This window comes from Poromitra crassiceps (genome assembly GCF_964638095.1).
Source record: "Poromitra crassiceps genome assembly, chromosome: 1".
Taxonomy (NCBI): domain Eukaryota; kingdom Metazoa; phylum Chordata; class Actinopteri; order Beryciformes; family Melamphaidae; genus Poromitra; species Poromitra crassiceps.
This window is the reverse complement of record NC_139623.1, coordinates 111,983,366-112,000,824: the sequence shown is the minus strand read 5'-3', so window position 1 is coordinate 112,000,824 and position 17,459 is coordinate 111,983,366. Positions and strand designations below refer to the sequence as shown.

Sequence of the window (17,459 nt, the reverse complement as noted above, 5' to 3'; positions counted from 1 at the left end):
CTCAGATTATGGCAGAAGACCTTTTCCAACTCGTGTAGTAAATTTGGTTTGCATGTAAATAATCCATCAAGCAGGGCTAATTTCAATACGGTGCCAATGGAGAAAGAGATAACAGCACACATTGTGAACCGGGACAATGCTGTGTCATTGTACATCTTTTCATCATCCATCCGGCTGGCATCATTTCATTATATTGGACAGATAGTCAGGGATCCAGTCACCCAAAATTTGAGAGGACCTGACATGGCATGCTATACTTTTTGTTTGTGTTTTATCTATTCATTTGGACATTAAGGTCCACTGAATGAGAGGTCTGCTCTGCCGGAAACCTCGCGAAAAAAAGTTGTGGCCATTTTTGGATATGAAGCCTTTATTTTTTGACCGAAAAATGTGAAAGAGGTTTTTTTCCTCAAAGTCCTCTGTGGGTTGCGTAGGCTGTCAATAAATTAATCCCAGGTACACAGAACATGTGTGTTGACAACACCAAGTTAAGAAATACACTTACAAAACCTTTCCAAATGATTTATAGCCATTTTCTATTACAAAAAAGCACTCGTTTTTTTTATTTTCTCCATTATTTTCATCTTTACTTTGTTAGTAAACAATTATATCCTGAAATATGACATCAGCCAATGTGTCATTCTGTTCAGCAGATATTATAGTCGTTCCACACTAAAGATTATTAAAATCAACCCAAAATCAATGGATCTGTGGTGATTTTATTACCTTTATGCTCGAAATTCCTTGAGACATGTTTTTAGTTTTAACAAAACCCTGTACCCCAAAGACAATAGAAAACAACAAAATGATTTTAATCACAAAATGTACACTGGATGACAAGCCAACAAAACAATTATTATACAGCTTAATTTGGATAGATTGTGACCAGTATCTAGAAAACATTAAATTAAACATTAGCTGAACAAAATTATTGAACACAACACATTAAAAAAAGAAAGAAAAAAGACTGGCAACAAGGTCTATAATATAACAAAATTAACTTTGCAATGAACAAAATAACTCAATCACTGTCACTGTCTTCAAGTGTGAGAAATAACTCAATCTGTCACTGTCTTCAAGTGTGAGTTCAATCGTTGAACATTTGTTGGGGTCCCCAGTGCAGAGACATGCGATGACACACTTGACATTGGCTCTCACACAAGAGCATCCTCGGGCACACATGCTTTTCTTGCAGTGACAGTATTTGGTGTGTTTGAATTCTGCAGGTTTTGCCTCCTTCAGCATCATGGTTGCCATCAGCTTACCACTGACAAGCTCTCTGCCAAAGTCAATGGCAACAGGGTAGGTTGGTTGAGACATGTGTGCTCGCTTGCATACAGCCAACTGATGCAGGGCTCGGCGAAGGTGTAACTGGAATGAAGGCATCTTCGGTAGGTGGAAGGCAACGCATGTCTCCTTTGATATTGCCAAAGAGATGGGCTCGCAGTGCATCCAAATTACCACTGAAGTCACTCCTCTCATACAGTGACACCATGTACCGCCTAGCCGCTGTCACAACATCTTCTTTAACATCCAGGCTTTCCCCAGGGTTACCGTATCTGCACAGGGGCAGAAGGTCTTCCAGGTGATCAACGGCAGTTTTGTAGGCGTGCTTTTTTCCTCTTCTGTAGAGCTAGCTGTAGAGATAGCTCACTGTGTCACAGCACAAGCTCAAGGTCCTGGGACTAAACACAGCAATGTGTGACTGGATCCTGGACTTTCTGACAGACTGCCGCCAGGTGGTGAGAGTGGGCAACCTCACCTCCTCCCCACTGACCATCAGCATAGGAGTGCCCCAGGGATGCGTCTCCAGCCCCTTCTGGTACGACGTCTACACCCACGACTGCGTGGCGACTCAAACCTCGAACACCATCGTGAAGTTTGCAGACGACACAGCAGTCGTGGGGCTGATCTCCAGGAGCGACGAGACGGCCTACAGAAAGGAGGTGGAGGGAACAATGGTGCCAGGACAACCACCTCTCTCTAAATGTATCCAAGACCAAGGAGATCATTGTAGACTACAGGAGGGGGGGGGGGGGGGGGGGGGGGGCGCACACCCCCCAATCACCATCAATGGCACAGTGGTGGAAAATGTGGACAGCTTCACTGTCCACTATATTATCCCCATCTTCACTGTTGTCAAAAAGGCCCAACAGCGACTACACAGACTCAGACGCCTGAAGAAATTTGGGCTAAGGCCAAAATCCTCAGGGACTTCTACAGAGGCATCATTGAAAGCCTGCTGACTGGCTGCTTCACCACCTGGTACGGGAACTGTACCACCATGGACCGCAGGGCACTGAGAAGAGTGAGGCGCGCGGCCCAGCACGTAACAGGATGTGAGCTACCAGAACTGCAGCAGCTGTACAATCAGCGGTGCCTCAGGACGTCCCTGAAGATCATCAAGGACACATACCACCCCCACAACAGCCTGTTCTCCCTGTTACCCTCAGGGAGGAGATACAGGGTCCCAAAAGCACGAACAAATCGCCTGAGGGACAGTTTCTTCCCGCAGGCCACGAGACTCCTTAACACACACAAATAAACAATCATGTAGCAGCTGCTACCATTACATATGATAATTATGCCTATGTTATTTGCACCTGTGCAAACAGAATGTTTATTTATGTTTTAAGGTGTCTACGCTAGAAAAGAAAAGGAAAAGTTTACTGTTATTGCTTGCATCTATATGCCCTGTTTTTGCACTGTTATACTGCACTATGTTGTAACGGAGCCTACAGCACAAGAATTTCACACGTGATACTTGTACTACGGAGTGACAATAAAAATCTTGAATCTTGAATCTTGAATCCAGTCAGTATGTAGGTGCTGAGGAGCATGGAGGAAAGATCTGCAGCTTGAACATCATAGTTCACTGCCAGGGCGTCTGCGATTGCATCTTCTTTACCCACAGCTCCTGCAGGCCATCCATGTAATTTTCCGTGATCCTGGTCGCACTGTTCTGTTAAAAGCAGATTGTCAGGTTGAGCTTCCAGAACTATCCTGTGAGAAGCATGAGGAGGCAGTTACCAGGATGTTTGCCCACATTGCATACTCATTACAACATCTGCACCACAAACGGGCTGTAGTGGTGGCTACTGACACAGACGTGATCATGATGTGCATATACTACATTGCACACATGGATGGCCTGCAGGAGCTGTGGGTAAAGAAGATGGATATCTACCTGCTCATGCAATCGCAAACGCCCTGGCAGTGAACAATGATGTTCAAGCTGCAGATCTTTCCTCCATGCTCCTCAGCACCTACTGACTGGATGTGACACAGTGAGCTATCTCTACAGAAGAGGAAAAAAGCACGGCTACAAAACTGACGTTGATCACCTGGAAGACCCAGGTAACCCTGGGGAAAGCCTGGATGTTAAAGAAGATGTTGTGACAGCGGCTAGGCGGTACATGGTCACTGTATGAGAGGAGTGACTTCAGTGGTAATTTGGATGCACTGCGAGCCCATCTCTTAGGCAATATCAAAGGAGACATGCGTTGCCTTCCACCTACCGAAGATGCCTTCGTTCCAGTTACACCTTCGCCGAGCCCTGCATCAGTTGGCTGTATGCAAGCGAGCACACATGTCTCAACCAACCTACCCTGTTGCCATTGACTTCGGCAGAGAGCTTGTCAGTGGTAAGCTGATGGCAACCGTGATGCTGAAGGAGGCAAAACCTGCAGAATTCAAACACACCAAATACTGTCACTGCAAGAAAAGCATGTGTGCCCAAGGATGCTCTTGTGTGAGAGCCAATGTCAAGTGTGTCATCGCATGTCTCTGCACTGGGGACCCCAACAAATGTTCAACGATTGAACTCACACTTGAAGACAGTGACAGTGATTGAGTTATTTCTCACACTTGAAGACAGTGACAGTGATTGAGTTATTTTGTTCATTGCAAAGTTAATTTTGTTATATTATAGACCTTGTTGCCAGTCTTTTTTCTTTCTTTTGTTAATGTGTTGTCTTCAATAATTTTGTTCAGCTAATGTTTAATTTAATGTTTTCTAGATACTGGTCACAATCTATCCAAAGCTGTATAACAATAATTGTTTTCTTGGCTTGTCATGCAGTGTACATTTTGTGATTAAAATCATTTTGTTGTTTTGAATTTCTTGTGTTACAAGTATTGTCTTTGGGGTACAGGGTTTTGTTAAAACTAAAAACATGTCTTGAGGAATTTCGAGCATAAAGGTAATAAAATCACCACAGATCCATTGATTTTGGGTTGATTTTAATCATCTTTAGTGTGGAATGACTATAATATCTGCTGAAAAGAATGACACATTGGCTGATGTCATATTTCAGGATATAATTGCTTATTAACAAAGTAAAGATGAAAATAATGGAGAAAATTCAAAAAACGAGTGCTTTTTTGTAATAGAAAATGGCTATAAATCATTTGGAAAGGTTTTGTAAGTGTATTTCTTAACTTGGTGTTGTCAACACACATGTTCTGTGTACCTGGGATGAATTTATTGACAGCCTACGCAACCCACTGAGGACTTTGAGGAAAAAAAACTCTTTCACATTTTTCGGTCAAAAAATAAAGGCTTCATATCCAAAAATGGCCACAACTTTTTTTCGCAAGGTTTCCGGCAGAGCAGACCTCTCATTCAGTGGACCTTAATGTCCAAATGAATAGATAAAACACCAAAAAAAAGTATAGCATGCCATGTCAGGTTCAACCCATTTTCTTGAGCTTTTGGGCCTGTGGATCCCTGACTAAGACATAAATAATAGGGCTGTGGCGATTCACTTATCTCCCGATTCGATACTATCACGATTCTTGGGTGCCGATTCGATTTATATTGCGATTCTTAAGTATTGCGATTCTACGATTATTGCGATTCGATATTACGATTTATTGCGATTTTGTTTATTTTTTTCTTTTCTTTTTTCAGTTTGTTTGCTTTTTTACACTAGATTAGAACATGGGAAAAGTTGAATCATACACTAGAGACTGTATATTACCGTATATATCATGAGTAGGGTTGGGCGATATAGTTAAAAACAGGGGCGGACTGGGATCATAATTCAGGCAGGGCATTAGATACCAAGCAGGCCAGGCCGATATGGGCCGACGCGCGTGAAATTTGGGCCGCTTGAAGCCCAATTTGGGCCGTTTGAAGCCAGATTTGGGCCGTTTGAAGTCCAATTTTACAATGAGATGCACCCACTTTAACCCTGAAGTGTAATTATTACTTCAGACTAACTAATAAAGTAATAAAACCACTAGTAAACCAGTAGGCGGCGCCTGGCCTGTTGTTCAGTGAGTGGCCTGACTGCAAGCACCAAATTTTTTTTTTTTTTTTTTTGCGATTATCGATTCTGGAATAAAAGATCGATTCAAAAAATCGTGACATTAAAAATCGCGATACTTAGGTGAATCGATTTTTTCCCCCACCCCTAATAACTAGTGCCATGTAGAGTATGTCTGACCTCCTGACCTGACATTAGTAGCTGGACGCTCATTAGATCAGCTTACCATGGGGACAGACAGTGAAAGTCTTGGCAAGGGAAAGGGACAGGTCCACAGCTTGAATGAGGCTAAGCCCGTTGTTTAGGACCAAAGTTTAGTAAGGATTAATTAGCCAAGGGTCAAAGAGAGTTGAATGCTGCACTGATATCCTGCAGATCATGTTAAATATCATTCTGCTATAAAAAGCAAAATGTTTGAAACAAGAAAATTAAAGTGTTGTGTCCCCCCCCCCATTTTGATGGCAAGCAGGACTGAAAGGTAAAATAAACGTATCTTTCTTTAATATCCACACAGTAGCTGTTACATCCCAAAGTCACCAGCTGCTGTGGCTGTTTTACCAGCCAGCTAGATTTTTCTAATACCTCAGTGTTTCCCCTACAATTGTACAGGCCTGGTGATTTGTTTTTACTAATAATATAAATGACTAATATGAATGAATAATGACATCATAGTCGAATCCTAATGTTAATATATCCAAATCTGGCTTCAAACGGCCAAAATTTCAGTCGCCAGCGAGGGTCCTCCATGTGGTCGGTTTAGATTTTGAAGTCCCTCCAGGCCTGAAAAAAATTCTAGGGGAAATACTGGACCTTCTTAGAACAAGACCTCCAAATGATAGCAGGTTATGTGGCTAAGTGGACAGTCACATGATGGCAGGTTATGTGGGCGTGGGTAAGTGGCTGCTAGAGACTAGAGCAGAGGTTCTCAAATGTTTTTCAGCCAAGGACCCCTTACAAGATAGAAAATATACCGGGGACCCCCTCATTCTGATTTGTGATTTTGGGCTAAGCTTAATTAATGTTTCCACGGTAACATGCTTGACTTAATTTGATAGGTTTGTTATTAGAATTTAGAACACGGCTCTCTTGAATACTCGATTCTGATTGGTCAATCAACAATATTCACCGGTCATTATTTCTCGACAACCGACCGCTGCTCTGCCACACCTGGATTAATCAGTTGATAAGAGCCTTTTGTCAGCAAGACACTACTAATTAGGCCAACCAGTTGCAGCTGTGGTGTCTTGTGTGCCAATTATGAATGAAACCGCTTTGTCGTTGAAAACGCTATTAAAAAATCTATTTGAATAATTATTTTTGTCAGATTATTGAATGATTTAGTTGTAGGCCGTGTTCTAAGCGGGATAATGGATAGTGAGCCGGTGATTACTGGAAATAATGACCTTCAGGTGAATGATTAAGCCCTCCGCTGCGCGTCGGGCTCAATATCACCTGTCGGTCATTATTTCGCCAGTAATCACCGGCTCACTATCCATTATCCCTTACGTAATCCATGAACCATTTTAGATTTAAAGCATAAACTATTTTCGTTGAACTATGAAGATTTTGCAAAAAAATATATATCTATATATATTTTTTTATTACATTACATTTACATTATGTCATTTAGCAGATGCTTTTGTTTTGTCCAAAGCGACTTGCAATATCACAATTTGTCAACAGTACAGAAAACCACTATGCAACACAATCAATGACAGCCAAGATATTTTGATAGACTAGCACCATGTAGGAAGTAGATGGAGAAGGAATAAGTAACATGTAGCATTTTTTTTAATTAAAAAAAAAACTTTTTAACCATTTTTTTTTTTTTTTTTTTAAACCTGAAAACTTTTCGCGGACCCCCTGGCAAAGTGCCACGGACCCCTGGGGGTCCGCGGACCCCCATTTGAGAACCACTGGACTTGAGGACCGTCACATGATGGCAGGTTATGTGGGCGTGGCTAAGTGGCTGCTAGAGACTAGAGGACCGTCACATGATGGCAGGTTATGTGGGCGTGGCTAAGTGGCTCATAGAGACTAGAGGACGGTCACATGATGGCAGGTTATGTGGGCGTGGCTAAGTGGCTGCTAGAGACTAGAGGACCGTCACATGATGGCAGGTTATGTGGGCGTGGCTAAGTGGCTCATAGAGACTAGAGGACAGTCACATGATGGCAGGTTATGTGGGCGTGGCTAAGTGGCTCATAGAGACTAGAGGACGGTCACATGATGGCAGGTTATGTGGGCGTGGCTAAGTGGCTGGTAGAGACTAGAGGACAGTCACATGATGGCAGGTTACGTGGGCGTGGCTAAGTGGCTGGTAGAGACTAGAGGACAGTCACATGATGGCAGGTTACGTGGGCGTGGCTAAGTGGCTGGTAGAGACTAGAGGACAGTCACATGATGACAGGTTATGTGGGCGTGGCTAAGTGGCTGGTAGAGACTAGAGGACAGTCACATGATGGCAGGTTATGTGGGCGTGGCTAAGTGGCTGGTAGAGACTAGAGGACAGTCACATGATGGCAGGTTACGTGGGCGTGGCTAAGTGGCTGGTAGAGACTAGAGGACAGTCACATGATGGCAGGTTATGTGGGCGTGGCTAAGTGGCTGGTAGAGACTAGAGGACAGTCACATGATGGCAGGTTACGTGGGCGTGGCTAAGTGGCTCATAGAGACTAGAGGACAGTCACATGATGGCAGGTTGCGTGGCTAAGTGGCTGGTAGGGCTGCCACAAACGATTATTTTGATAGTCGACTAGTCACCGATTATTTTAACGATTAGTCGACTAATCGGATCATAAATTGCAGCTATCGCAAAATTACTCAATCGCTCTGATTTAGCTATCATCAGCTTCTAAATTTAGCTTCAAGTTGTTTTAAGCATGTGCCAAATAAAAATAAATAATTAAGATGATAATTCACTCAAAAGTTCTTTTAATGAACTTTAACGTTTAGAGCATGTAGCAGCATATTTATTTCTGGCATCAATGTACTTGCATGTAATAAATGTAATAGTGCAAATTGCAAAACTGCAAAATAGTACATGATAGAAATAGAAATATGTACTATTCATTGAAGGAATAATGCAAAATAAAATTAGGGCACTACTAGGTGGAATGGAAATGGAACCAAAAACTATGCACTATGTATGCAACAAAAATATCAACACAAATAAATTGTTTCAGTCTTTCTCAGGGATCAAACATCAACACACATCAAACAAACATCAAACACACATGTTGCAGTTAATTTCGAATATCTATTACTATGGTAATGACCGAGCAGGGGTAATCTGCTGTTTATGGAGCTGTTCACACATAACGTTTGCATTGTGCATGGAAAAAGCACTACCTGTACCTTTTTGTGAGGAAATGGGGGGTACGGTGGTGTAGTGGTAAGCACTGTCACCTCACAGCTCGAAGGTCCTGGGTTCAATTCCCACCTGGGACGCTGTGAACGCTGAAGGAATGCGTGCCCGTCCGCCGCATGTCCTCGAGTTCCCACCGCCCGGGTGGGGTCGTCAAAAGGGAGTGTGGAGTTTGCATGTTCTCCCCGTGCCTCCCGGGGGTTTCCCTCATATAGGAACCCCTTCACCAAAACATGCAATATCCTGGTTGCTAATGTGGTGCCTCCTCTGGTCGTTAATGGCGCCTGTTAGGAGGGAGGGGAACTGGTTGGAATAGCGCGAACCTCCCACGTGCTATGTCCTACCGGTGAAGCTTCCCGTGTCAGGTGAAAAGAAGCGGCTGGCTAACTGCCCATGTCTTGGAGGAAGCATGGAGCCAGTTTTTGGCTCTCCTCAGATCGGCAGAGGGTGGAGCAGCAACCAGGATAAATAAATTAAAAATTAGCACTAATGGGGGATAAAAATTGGATAAAAAATCTGGAAAAAAAATAAAAATATTATCGGCCGATATATCGATATCGGATTTGTTTTACTCCCTAATATCGGTATCGGCATCGGCCTCAAAAATCCAGTATCGGTCGGACTCTAATGTTAAGATTACGAGTGAAACTGTGGATGTAAAGCATTACTCAAAATTAATATGAATGCCAATGTTACAATAAGGGTTTTTATTTTTGAAAGCCCTAAAGCAGATGACATACTTTTACATTCTGGCTGACTTGACAGCAGCAGCAGCTTCGGGGAAACAAAACAAGCGTTTTTTTCTTTTTTCAGCTACAAAAAAAACAAGCGATGACGTTGATGACCAAATACGTCGGCGACGAATTTGGTCATCGACGTCATCGCGACTAGTCGACTAATCGTGGCAGCCCTAGTAGAGACTAGAGGACAGTCACATGATGGTAGGTTACGTTAGTGTCCTCTAGAGAGAGAGTGGCGTCAGCGGAGGACCAAAATGCGAGACTCATTAGCCAATGAACAGCCAGGAATGGGTCTCGCGCTACTTTTGCATGCTAAAATAAAGCCGATAATGTACAATTTGATTCATTTCAAGGGATGAAAAACCCTTTCAAAGTACAACACTGTCTATTTTTCTGCAACTCGACAGTGCTGCTTCTTTTACTCAAGAGTTCCACTTTCTACTTCCTGGAAAAAAACTGGTCCATTGGAGTGAATGGAGATGTCGGAACTCTTCTATTATACGGCTCTGGGTTACGTGCCATTCACTCCAATGGACCATTTTTTTTACTCTCAAGAGTTCCAGGAAGTAAGGTCCTGGATTAAGCAGCACCGTCGAGTTGCAGCAAAATAGACAGTTTGTGTTGTACTCCGAAAGTTTTTTTTTCCTGAATCAAATTGTACTTTATCAGCTTTATTTTAACATGCAAAAGTAGTGCGAGACCCCTTCCTGGCTGTTCATTGGCTAATGAGTCTCGCATTTTGGTCCTCCGCTGACGCCACTCTCTAGAGAGGACACTAGTAGAGACTAGAGGACAGTCACATGATGGCAGGTTATGTGGGCGTGGCTAAGTGGCTGGTAGAGACTAGAGGACAGTCACAATTTCCCAGCATTTGGCTTGAAGCTAGTGGTGATTTTCCTTCCTGTTGGTAAAGCTGTTTTATCAGACCTGTAATCTAACCTCATGTAGGTGTATTAAAATACACTTCCTTCACCTGTTGCTCCTCTCCTCTCCTCTCCTCTCCTCTCCTCTCCTCTCCTCTCCTCTCCTCTCCTCTCCTCTCCTCTCCTCTCCTCTCCTCTCCTCTCAGTTCATCTTGAAGAACTATGGAGAGAATCCAGACAACTACAACGAACAGCTGAAGAAACTGGAGACACTGCGGCAGGTAGGCAGGCAGCATGCGAAACTCGCTAGACTAAAATATGAAGTATGAATATAAATTGTTTTAGCTCGGGGATTTGTCGACCATCAACTCACGTTTGATCATATGAGAGGGTTGGTGCTAGTCAAGCCAATAACCAAACCCTAAATTACTCCCTCTTATAAACAAGGTGGCATTACTTCTTTAAAAACAAAGAAGACAAGACCAGGAAGTGTTCCCAAGCACTCTTTTCACTGCCATGTTATGACTGCTGAGAATGAACCCCAGAAAATATGAATTCATAGTGGCTTCAGCCTTCTTCTGTTGAGACTGGTGGTGAGGTCAGGAATTGGTGGGTGAGATGTGAGCTTAAGTGTAGATGTAATGTGTAATGAGTTTAGGTCTGGTCAGTATACGAGGGATCAGCAGAGCAGCATTTTGGTAAACAAACCAAAATGCTGGGTGGCAACGGCAATGGAACCCTATGGAGCATGAGCTTTGGGAGGCTTGAATGTCTGACTCTAGCCGGCTGACTCTGTTTACCTTTTAAAAACTGCGACAGTTCACACAACTTTAACACAACATGCATATATTATACATCAAACTCTTGGGCTACTTCTGCTCTCACTCAGAATGTCAAAATATAAGCGATGTGATGTATGGTTTTTGAGATATTAACGTTTGTTTGGCACAACTCATACTATTAACTGCCGCGGGGGTTCCGCATTTCTGGATGGCAAGTGACGTCACGCTGATTCGTCCTATTGAGATGTAGTTCTGAATCCAACTGGATTTCTATACAAGACTCAGGCGTAGTTGCAGTACATATCACCATGCAGACCCGCATGCAGATGCAGAGGCCTGGCATGGCATGGCCTGCAAAAAAAAAAAAGTATCGATAGTAGTATCGATACAGTATCGGGAAATAAAATATCGCCATATATTGCCGTATCGATTATATTGCCCAGCCCTACTCACCACCTTGCTCACATGTTTACGTTAGCACACGATGCTAATGGAGCTAGCATTAGCTTACAAACATGAGTCCACTCAGTCCAACATAGCAGAGCACCAAGTGCGCGATCAAATCCACCTCAGTTATAAAGTTTAGAGTTTGCCCAGAGATATAATAAGTATAATAGCAGTTTACCTTGTGGAGGTTTAGCAGCAGCTAGCAGGCTGGAGGCTCACACCACACCATGGTCTCTTGGCCAGGCCCCGGACAAGACGGTGGTCGGCTGGCTGGACTGCTACTCGCCCAGACTAAAAGTTATATTTGTTTTCCTGGACCATTTCACCACTGCAACCAGCCAGCAAGCTAGCAACCAGAAGCGAACAACAAGATGGCAGGTCAGTTCAAGCCTGTGAGACAAATTCGTTAACTCCCCCGGCAGCCGCTAGGGGCAGCCGCCCCCTCTACTCGTACTTCCGTGTAGCATTAATCCATTCAACCAATCAAACAAAATCAAACAATATCGGGAAGTGAGCTTCATTTTGCTGTGTCAAAGTCAATGTTGGTCCATTATATATATGTCAATGATTATACCGCAAGTAACGGTACAGTCTTTTCAAAAAACGTGAACTCAGTGTTGTGCACGACAGTCCCCAGATGATGTGTGCTTTGGTTTGGTGAAGATCTGACTAAATTTGAATGAGGAATCACAACAATAAAAAAACGTTTTGGACAAAATTCAAAATGGCGGAAAATCTAGTCAGACAGAAATGGGCGTGGCCTATATCATTAGATGCGGCTAAAAATACTAAAGCAGCTGCTGTAGTCAGCTGCGCTGTGCGTAATGGCCTGAAGAACGAGCATTGTTATCGTTTAAAAACATCTTCATTCTTCAGATCCTCTTTTGGCGACTTGTGAAACTAGTGTTTGCATGGATCAACTTTGGGGGGGATTTTTGCATCATCACATCAGCAGTTTGAACTCGACCAACTAATTACCTCTGGTCTCCATTAAATAAATGAAAGCAAGTCATGGTAATCAGAGCCAGCCTTCTTTATGACAAGATTGTCACAAATTAAGATTACCGGTACTTCACTTTCTTTTGCAGAGTTGCTACTTATCTTGCTGTGGTGGAAAAACACAGCAGATTTAATAGAAAAGAAACTCTGTGTGTGTGTGTGTGTGTGTGTGTGTGTGTGTGTGTGTGTGTGTGCAGAGTGCAGTGAACGTGACAAGGGATTTTGAGGGCTGCAGCACACTGAGGAAGTATTTTGGCCAGCTGCATTATCTCCAGAGCCGCGTACCGCTGGGCCCGGGACAAGAGGCCGCGGTGCCCATCTCATGGTAGGACAACGCACGCACCCACACACACACACACACACACACACACACACACACAGCGTACAAAACTCCCCTGTATTTTCCAATCTATCTGATGTGCTACTGTTATCTTTGTCTCTCTCAGGACTGAGATCTTCTCTGGAAAAACAGTCACCCATGATGACATCAGCTATGAGCAAGCCTGCATTCTCTACAATCTGGGTGAGTTATGTCATGTGGAGTTCAATTTGTTTGAAACTCCTCCAGTTAATTTAACTGACACTGATAAAGCAAATGAACTGACCAACCAGTGGCCAAACTGGTTGGTCAAACCCTGAATTGCTAACTGAGATTAACCGCCAAATTATTTTAGGCTTGGGTTCAATAAAGAGATTCATTCTGATTCAAACTATATATACCTTATAGGTCTATTCACCTTATGTAGCCACGCCCATTTGACCCGGTTCTGTGGCCGTCCTACGACTTCCGGCTAAAAGTAATAATAAAATAAAATAAAAAATGGCTGCGCTGCTCCAATATCATCTAACTCTGAATTAACTAATAATTTAGCCAATTGTATGTAACATACCAAATAAAAGCAAACGGCAATGTCTAAGAATGCAACGCCATGTAACTGGCTCGTTAAGTCTCGCATTCCAGGGAATTACGTTAACGTCTGCGGGTCTTTATTAACGTTAATGGCTCGCGCTGCCTCGGAGGAGAGAAAACCATCTGAAGCTTTCTTTGTTGGAGTCCAGGTATGTTTTACAAGAAAGTGCTCGTCATTGTCGACGATAACGTTATCTGACCTGGCTAACAGTGGATACTCGCTTGCTTGCTGTGTACCGGCTCAAAGTAGTAGGATACGTTATTTATTTCACCCCTTCACTGTCTGCTCCAAAAACAACTCTTTTATTTTGCGCCGTGACCGCCGGAAGTGTTAGACGGACCCGGAAGAATTTGGTCCACTGTAAGGTCTGAACATAAGGTGAATAGTGTAAGAAATCTAATTGATAATAGCTTATATACTTCTCGATAGTAACTTTTACTTTTTTCTACAGTAAGTTTTACTTTTGTGTCAATAGTCATTCTGTAAGCAGCTTTGGTCACTTGCCTGGTGTTTTTTGCTGCCTGTTACCCACTCTGCCTGGCCCAACCAGCTTTCCTGTTCCCTTTAACTTTATTATATCATAAAGAAAAAAATGCTTTGAAATCATCTTTAACTAAAACAAAACCTGGGTAGTGCTACAGTCAGAACATGGTTACTCTGTGTGCTACAGTCAGAACATACAGTCACCATGTGTGCTAAGCTGGAGTGAAGTCTGCTCAGTATTTCTCCTGAAAGTACCTGTTTATTCTCTGTAGGGGCCCTCCACTCCATGTTGGGAGCCATGGATAACAGAGTATCTGAGGAGGTATGCTACACACGCACACACAAACACATTTTCTTTTTCCAATATTTTATTTTCAAGTTTTCTTTAAACAGAACAAGACAAACAAACAGGCTCAGATACAGAGGAGAAAACAAAACAAAAAACAAATGAACAAAATCAAGCCACAACGACACTCAATATTTCAATTTTGTACTATAATATCATGCTACCAGCTGGATAGGATGCTTATGTGCTTCTAGGAGATGTTGTGTAAGAGGTCAATGAGGAACTAGCAAGTCACCTGCTGCCCCTAACCTCATCGAGGTAGGCTAGAAACGGGTCCCAAATACTTAGACATTTTTCAATTGAGTTGGTCCTTAGGGACCTGAGTCTCTCCATCCGTATAACAGAGATCATGTCCGTCAACCACAGTTGGAAAGAGGGTGAAGAGGGGGACTTCCATTCCATCAAAATAAGTTTTTTGGCCACAGTTGTCCCCAGTGTCAGAGACTGTTGCACAGCTGTAGGGAAGCCCAGAGAGGTCTCCGAGCAGCCGAAGATGGCGAGTTCTGCCTCCGGCTGAAGGGTTATTTTGTAGGCCTTAGAGTACCAGTCTAATATGTTTGCCCAAAATCCCGACAGTGAAGGGCAGAACCAAAAGGCACGAGAGTGCCCTCTGACGTCTGACACCTGTCACACACTGGTGGGACAGAGGGGAAGATCTTATGCTATTAGGGATGCACCGATTGCCATTTTCTTGGCCGATTCCGATTTCCGATTTTTGAATAGTCTGACTTGCCGATACCGATTTTTGCCGATTCCGATTTTTTTTCTCTAAAAACAACAATTGACAGCTTACACAAACGTTTTTGTAACTTTGTTTGAAAATTAAGATTCAAAGAATAATTCTTACATCTAATGGGGATCCAAATAAACAAATAAACAAATAAACAATTCTTATCATTTGCATGAAGTAGGACCATCTCACTCAAACACATCTCAAAATAAAAGTGTTCCAGGTTAGGCTACTTGACAGAGCTTTTTGTGCAAATACAATGAATACAAAAATTAAATTAAATCCAATAGCCTATATCCCACAGCTATCATGCATTTACTTTTCCAAAAGAAAACAGGTGCAACAGAACATCAAAATGATCCATGGACAAGGAGTTTATAGACTGGCTCCAGACCAGTCCTCTTGAGTAGAGGGGAAATGAGTTTATGAGTTACAGTAACGATCTTCAGTCTGAATATCAGGCGGAGTTTACACACATAAAATAATATTTTACCTGGGCACTTCACACAGACTACCCGAAGTAAAGACACCGGAGCACTCTTTTCCGTCTGCACGTTTTAATAGAAGGGGCTGACTGACGTTTCGACAGACAAGTCTGTCTTCCTCAGAGTCAAAGTTTACACACAGTCCGAAGTTTGGTATGCGTATTTTTATCTGCCATCCGAAAAAATATTGTCACGCACAGAAAACGTTGCACACTTGTGAGTCCGATGCATTTTTATTATTATGTCCGTCGTTCTCATGTCGTTCTATTTGCAATACGAAACAAATAGTCTCTTCCACGTTACAACATGAGTGACAGGCTGAGGCAGCAGCGCTGATGTGGAATGGAGAATGCAGGTCGGGGAACGGTTAAACTGGACACAATGCTCACGTTCACCTCGCCAAGCCGGCTGTGTGCGGTGGCCGGGTGCAGCAGCACCGCTTCCCGGGGAGAAAGAGCAGAGAGAGAGGGGCCAGTGAGGTGAAGCGAGCCGCTCAGACGACTCCAGCCGAGCGGGACTCGGCCGCACCTCTGTCTCCACGGCTTATTTTCGACTTGCATGTGTGACAAACTGCGAGCTTTGTCTACTTCACTGACGGTGAAAAAAATCCACAACGAGGAAGGTATGCTGGCGTGTGTGGTGTGGTGGCTGGGTGCCTGTCTCGGTGCTTTGGGGTGCGCGCACGTCTTGTGAAAATCGGCTCACAGAATCGGCTATTTAGAGTGACCGGAACAGATCACCGATCGAGGCCGATCACGTGAAAATCGGCCATTTCCGGTCACGTGCCGATCGATCGGTGCATCCCTATATGCTATGCTTAGAACAGTGAAGACGATGAGTGACTTTGAATTGGATCAGCTGGTGCCTACTATTAACTGAGCAGAGTTGTATCACAGACAGACTCCTGCCCCATACAATGTCAGACAAATCAACGCCAACTGCCACGCCTCTCTAATTCTCTCAGTAGAGGCCATGGTACAGTTTTCAAACAGTGCTCAGCAAAACATCGAAAAAGGCATGTTCATTTGGGAGCGCCTCAAAATTATGATTCTTGGATCGAACATAATTTCTGATTTGCAGGTAGTTGAACCAGTGCGTGCCGGGCAAATCAAACCTCCTCTTTAGTTGATCAAAGGATGCAAAATGACCATCTACATGTATGTATAGGTCTTTGATGGAAACCAGTCCCTTCTCACGCCACGCATGGAAGGTTTTTCCTGACCACGAAGATGAAAGAGGGTGACCAAGACAAATTGGTGTGTGGACAGAAACATCTGGTAGACTCAAAACACTCCTGACTTGGTTTAGAATTCTGACAGAGTTTCTCACAACAAAACTTAAATTTTGTAAAGCCCCAGGTTTCTCTAGCTTGGAAAACAACCGGGCTGGCAGAGAACAGCTGGCAACAGAGCTGGCCTCCATTTTCAGCCACAGGGGGGGGCCCGAGGGTTAAATTATCAGGAGTCCCTTGCCACCAAAACATTAAAGCCCTAACATTGGCAGCCCAGTAGTAATGCCTAAATACTGGCAAGACCAGCCCTCCTTCAGACTTGGGCTTTTGCAGGTGAATTTTGAAAATTCTGTGATTCTTATAATTCCAGACGTAGGACAGGATTATGGAGTCCAGTTCTTTCAAAAAAGCCGACGTAAGAAAGATGGGAAGGTTCTGACACAGATTGAGGAACCTGGGAAGTGACACCATTTTAACTGAGTTTATATGGCCAATCATGGACAACGGGAGGATTTTCCAGTTTTCTATATTGTTTGAGTCTTGAAATAAAGTAACCAAAATTCAACTTAAATATTAATTTAGGATCAGTGTGTGACCAGGCTGGTGACTAGCATGAGGAGGAGGTGCCAGGCTGTTGTGGCTGTGTGGTTCTTCAACACACTCCTGAGGCTCCTGACTGTTTGTTAAATGAATAAATTGTAAAATTGCCAATATCTCTTGTTTCTTCCTTGTTACTGATAGACTTCAAATCATCCAATCCATCAAACAACACCAAACAAGAGTCAATAGCAACAGCAGAATAAGC

The 17,459-nt window shown here is 43.3% G+C and overlaps 1 protein-coding gene across 1 annotated transcript in view; it reads left to right on the top strand.

Annotated features, from left to right (window-relative positions):
* The window catches only part of ptpn23a (protein tyrosine phosphatase, non-receptor type 23, a), a 77,964-nt gene that overhangs the window by 2,581 nt on the left and 57,924 nt on the right, over positions 1 to 17,459 (top strand). Inside the window, exons 2-5 of the mRNA XM_083634295.1 lie at positions 10,447 to 10,521; positions 12,666 to 12,793; positions 12,915 to 12,991; positions 14,135 to 14,184. Of these exons, the coding sequence (XP_083490421.1) occupies positions 10,447 to 10,521; positions 12,666 to 12,793; positions 12,915 to 12,991; positions 14,135 to 14,184 (330 nt within the window). The remainder of the gene's footprint in view (positions 1 to 10,446; positions 10,522 to 12,665; positions 12,794 to 12,914; positions 12,992 to 14,134; positions 14,185 to 17,459) is intronic.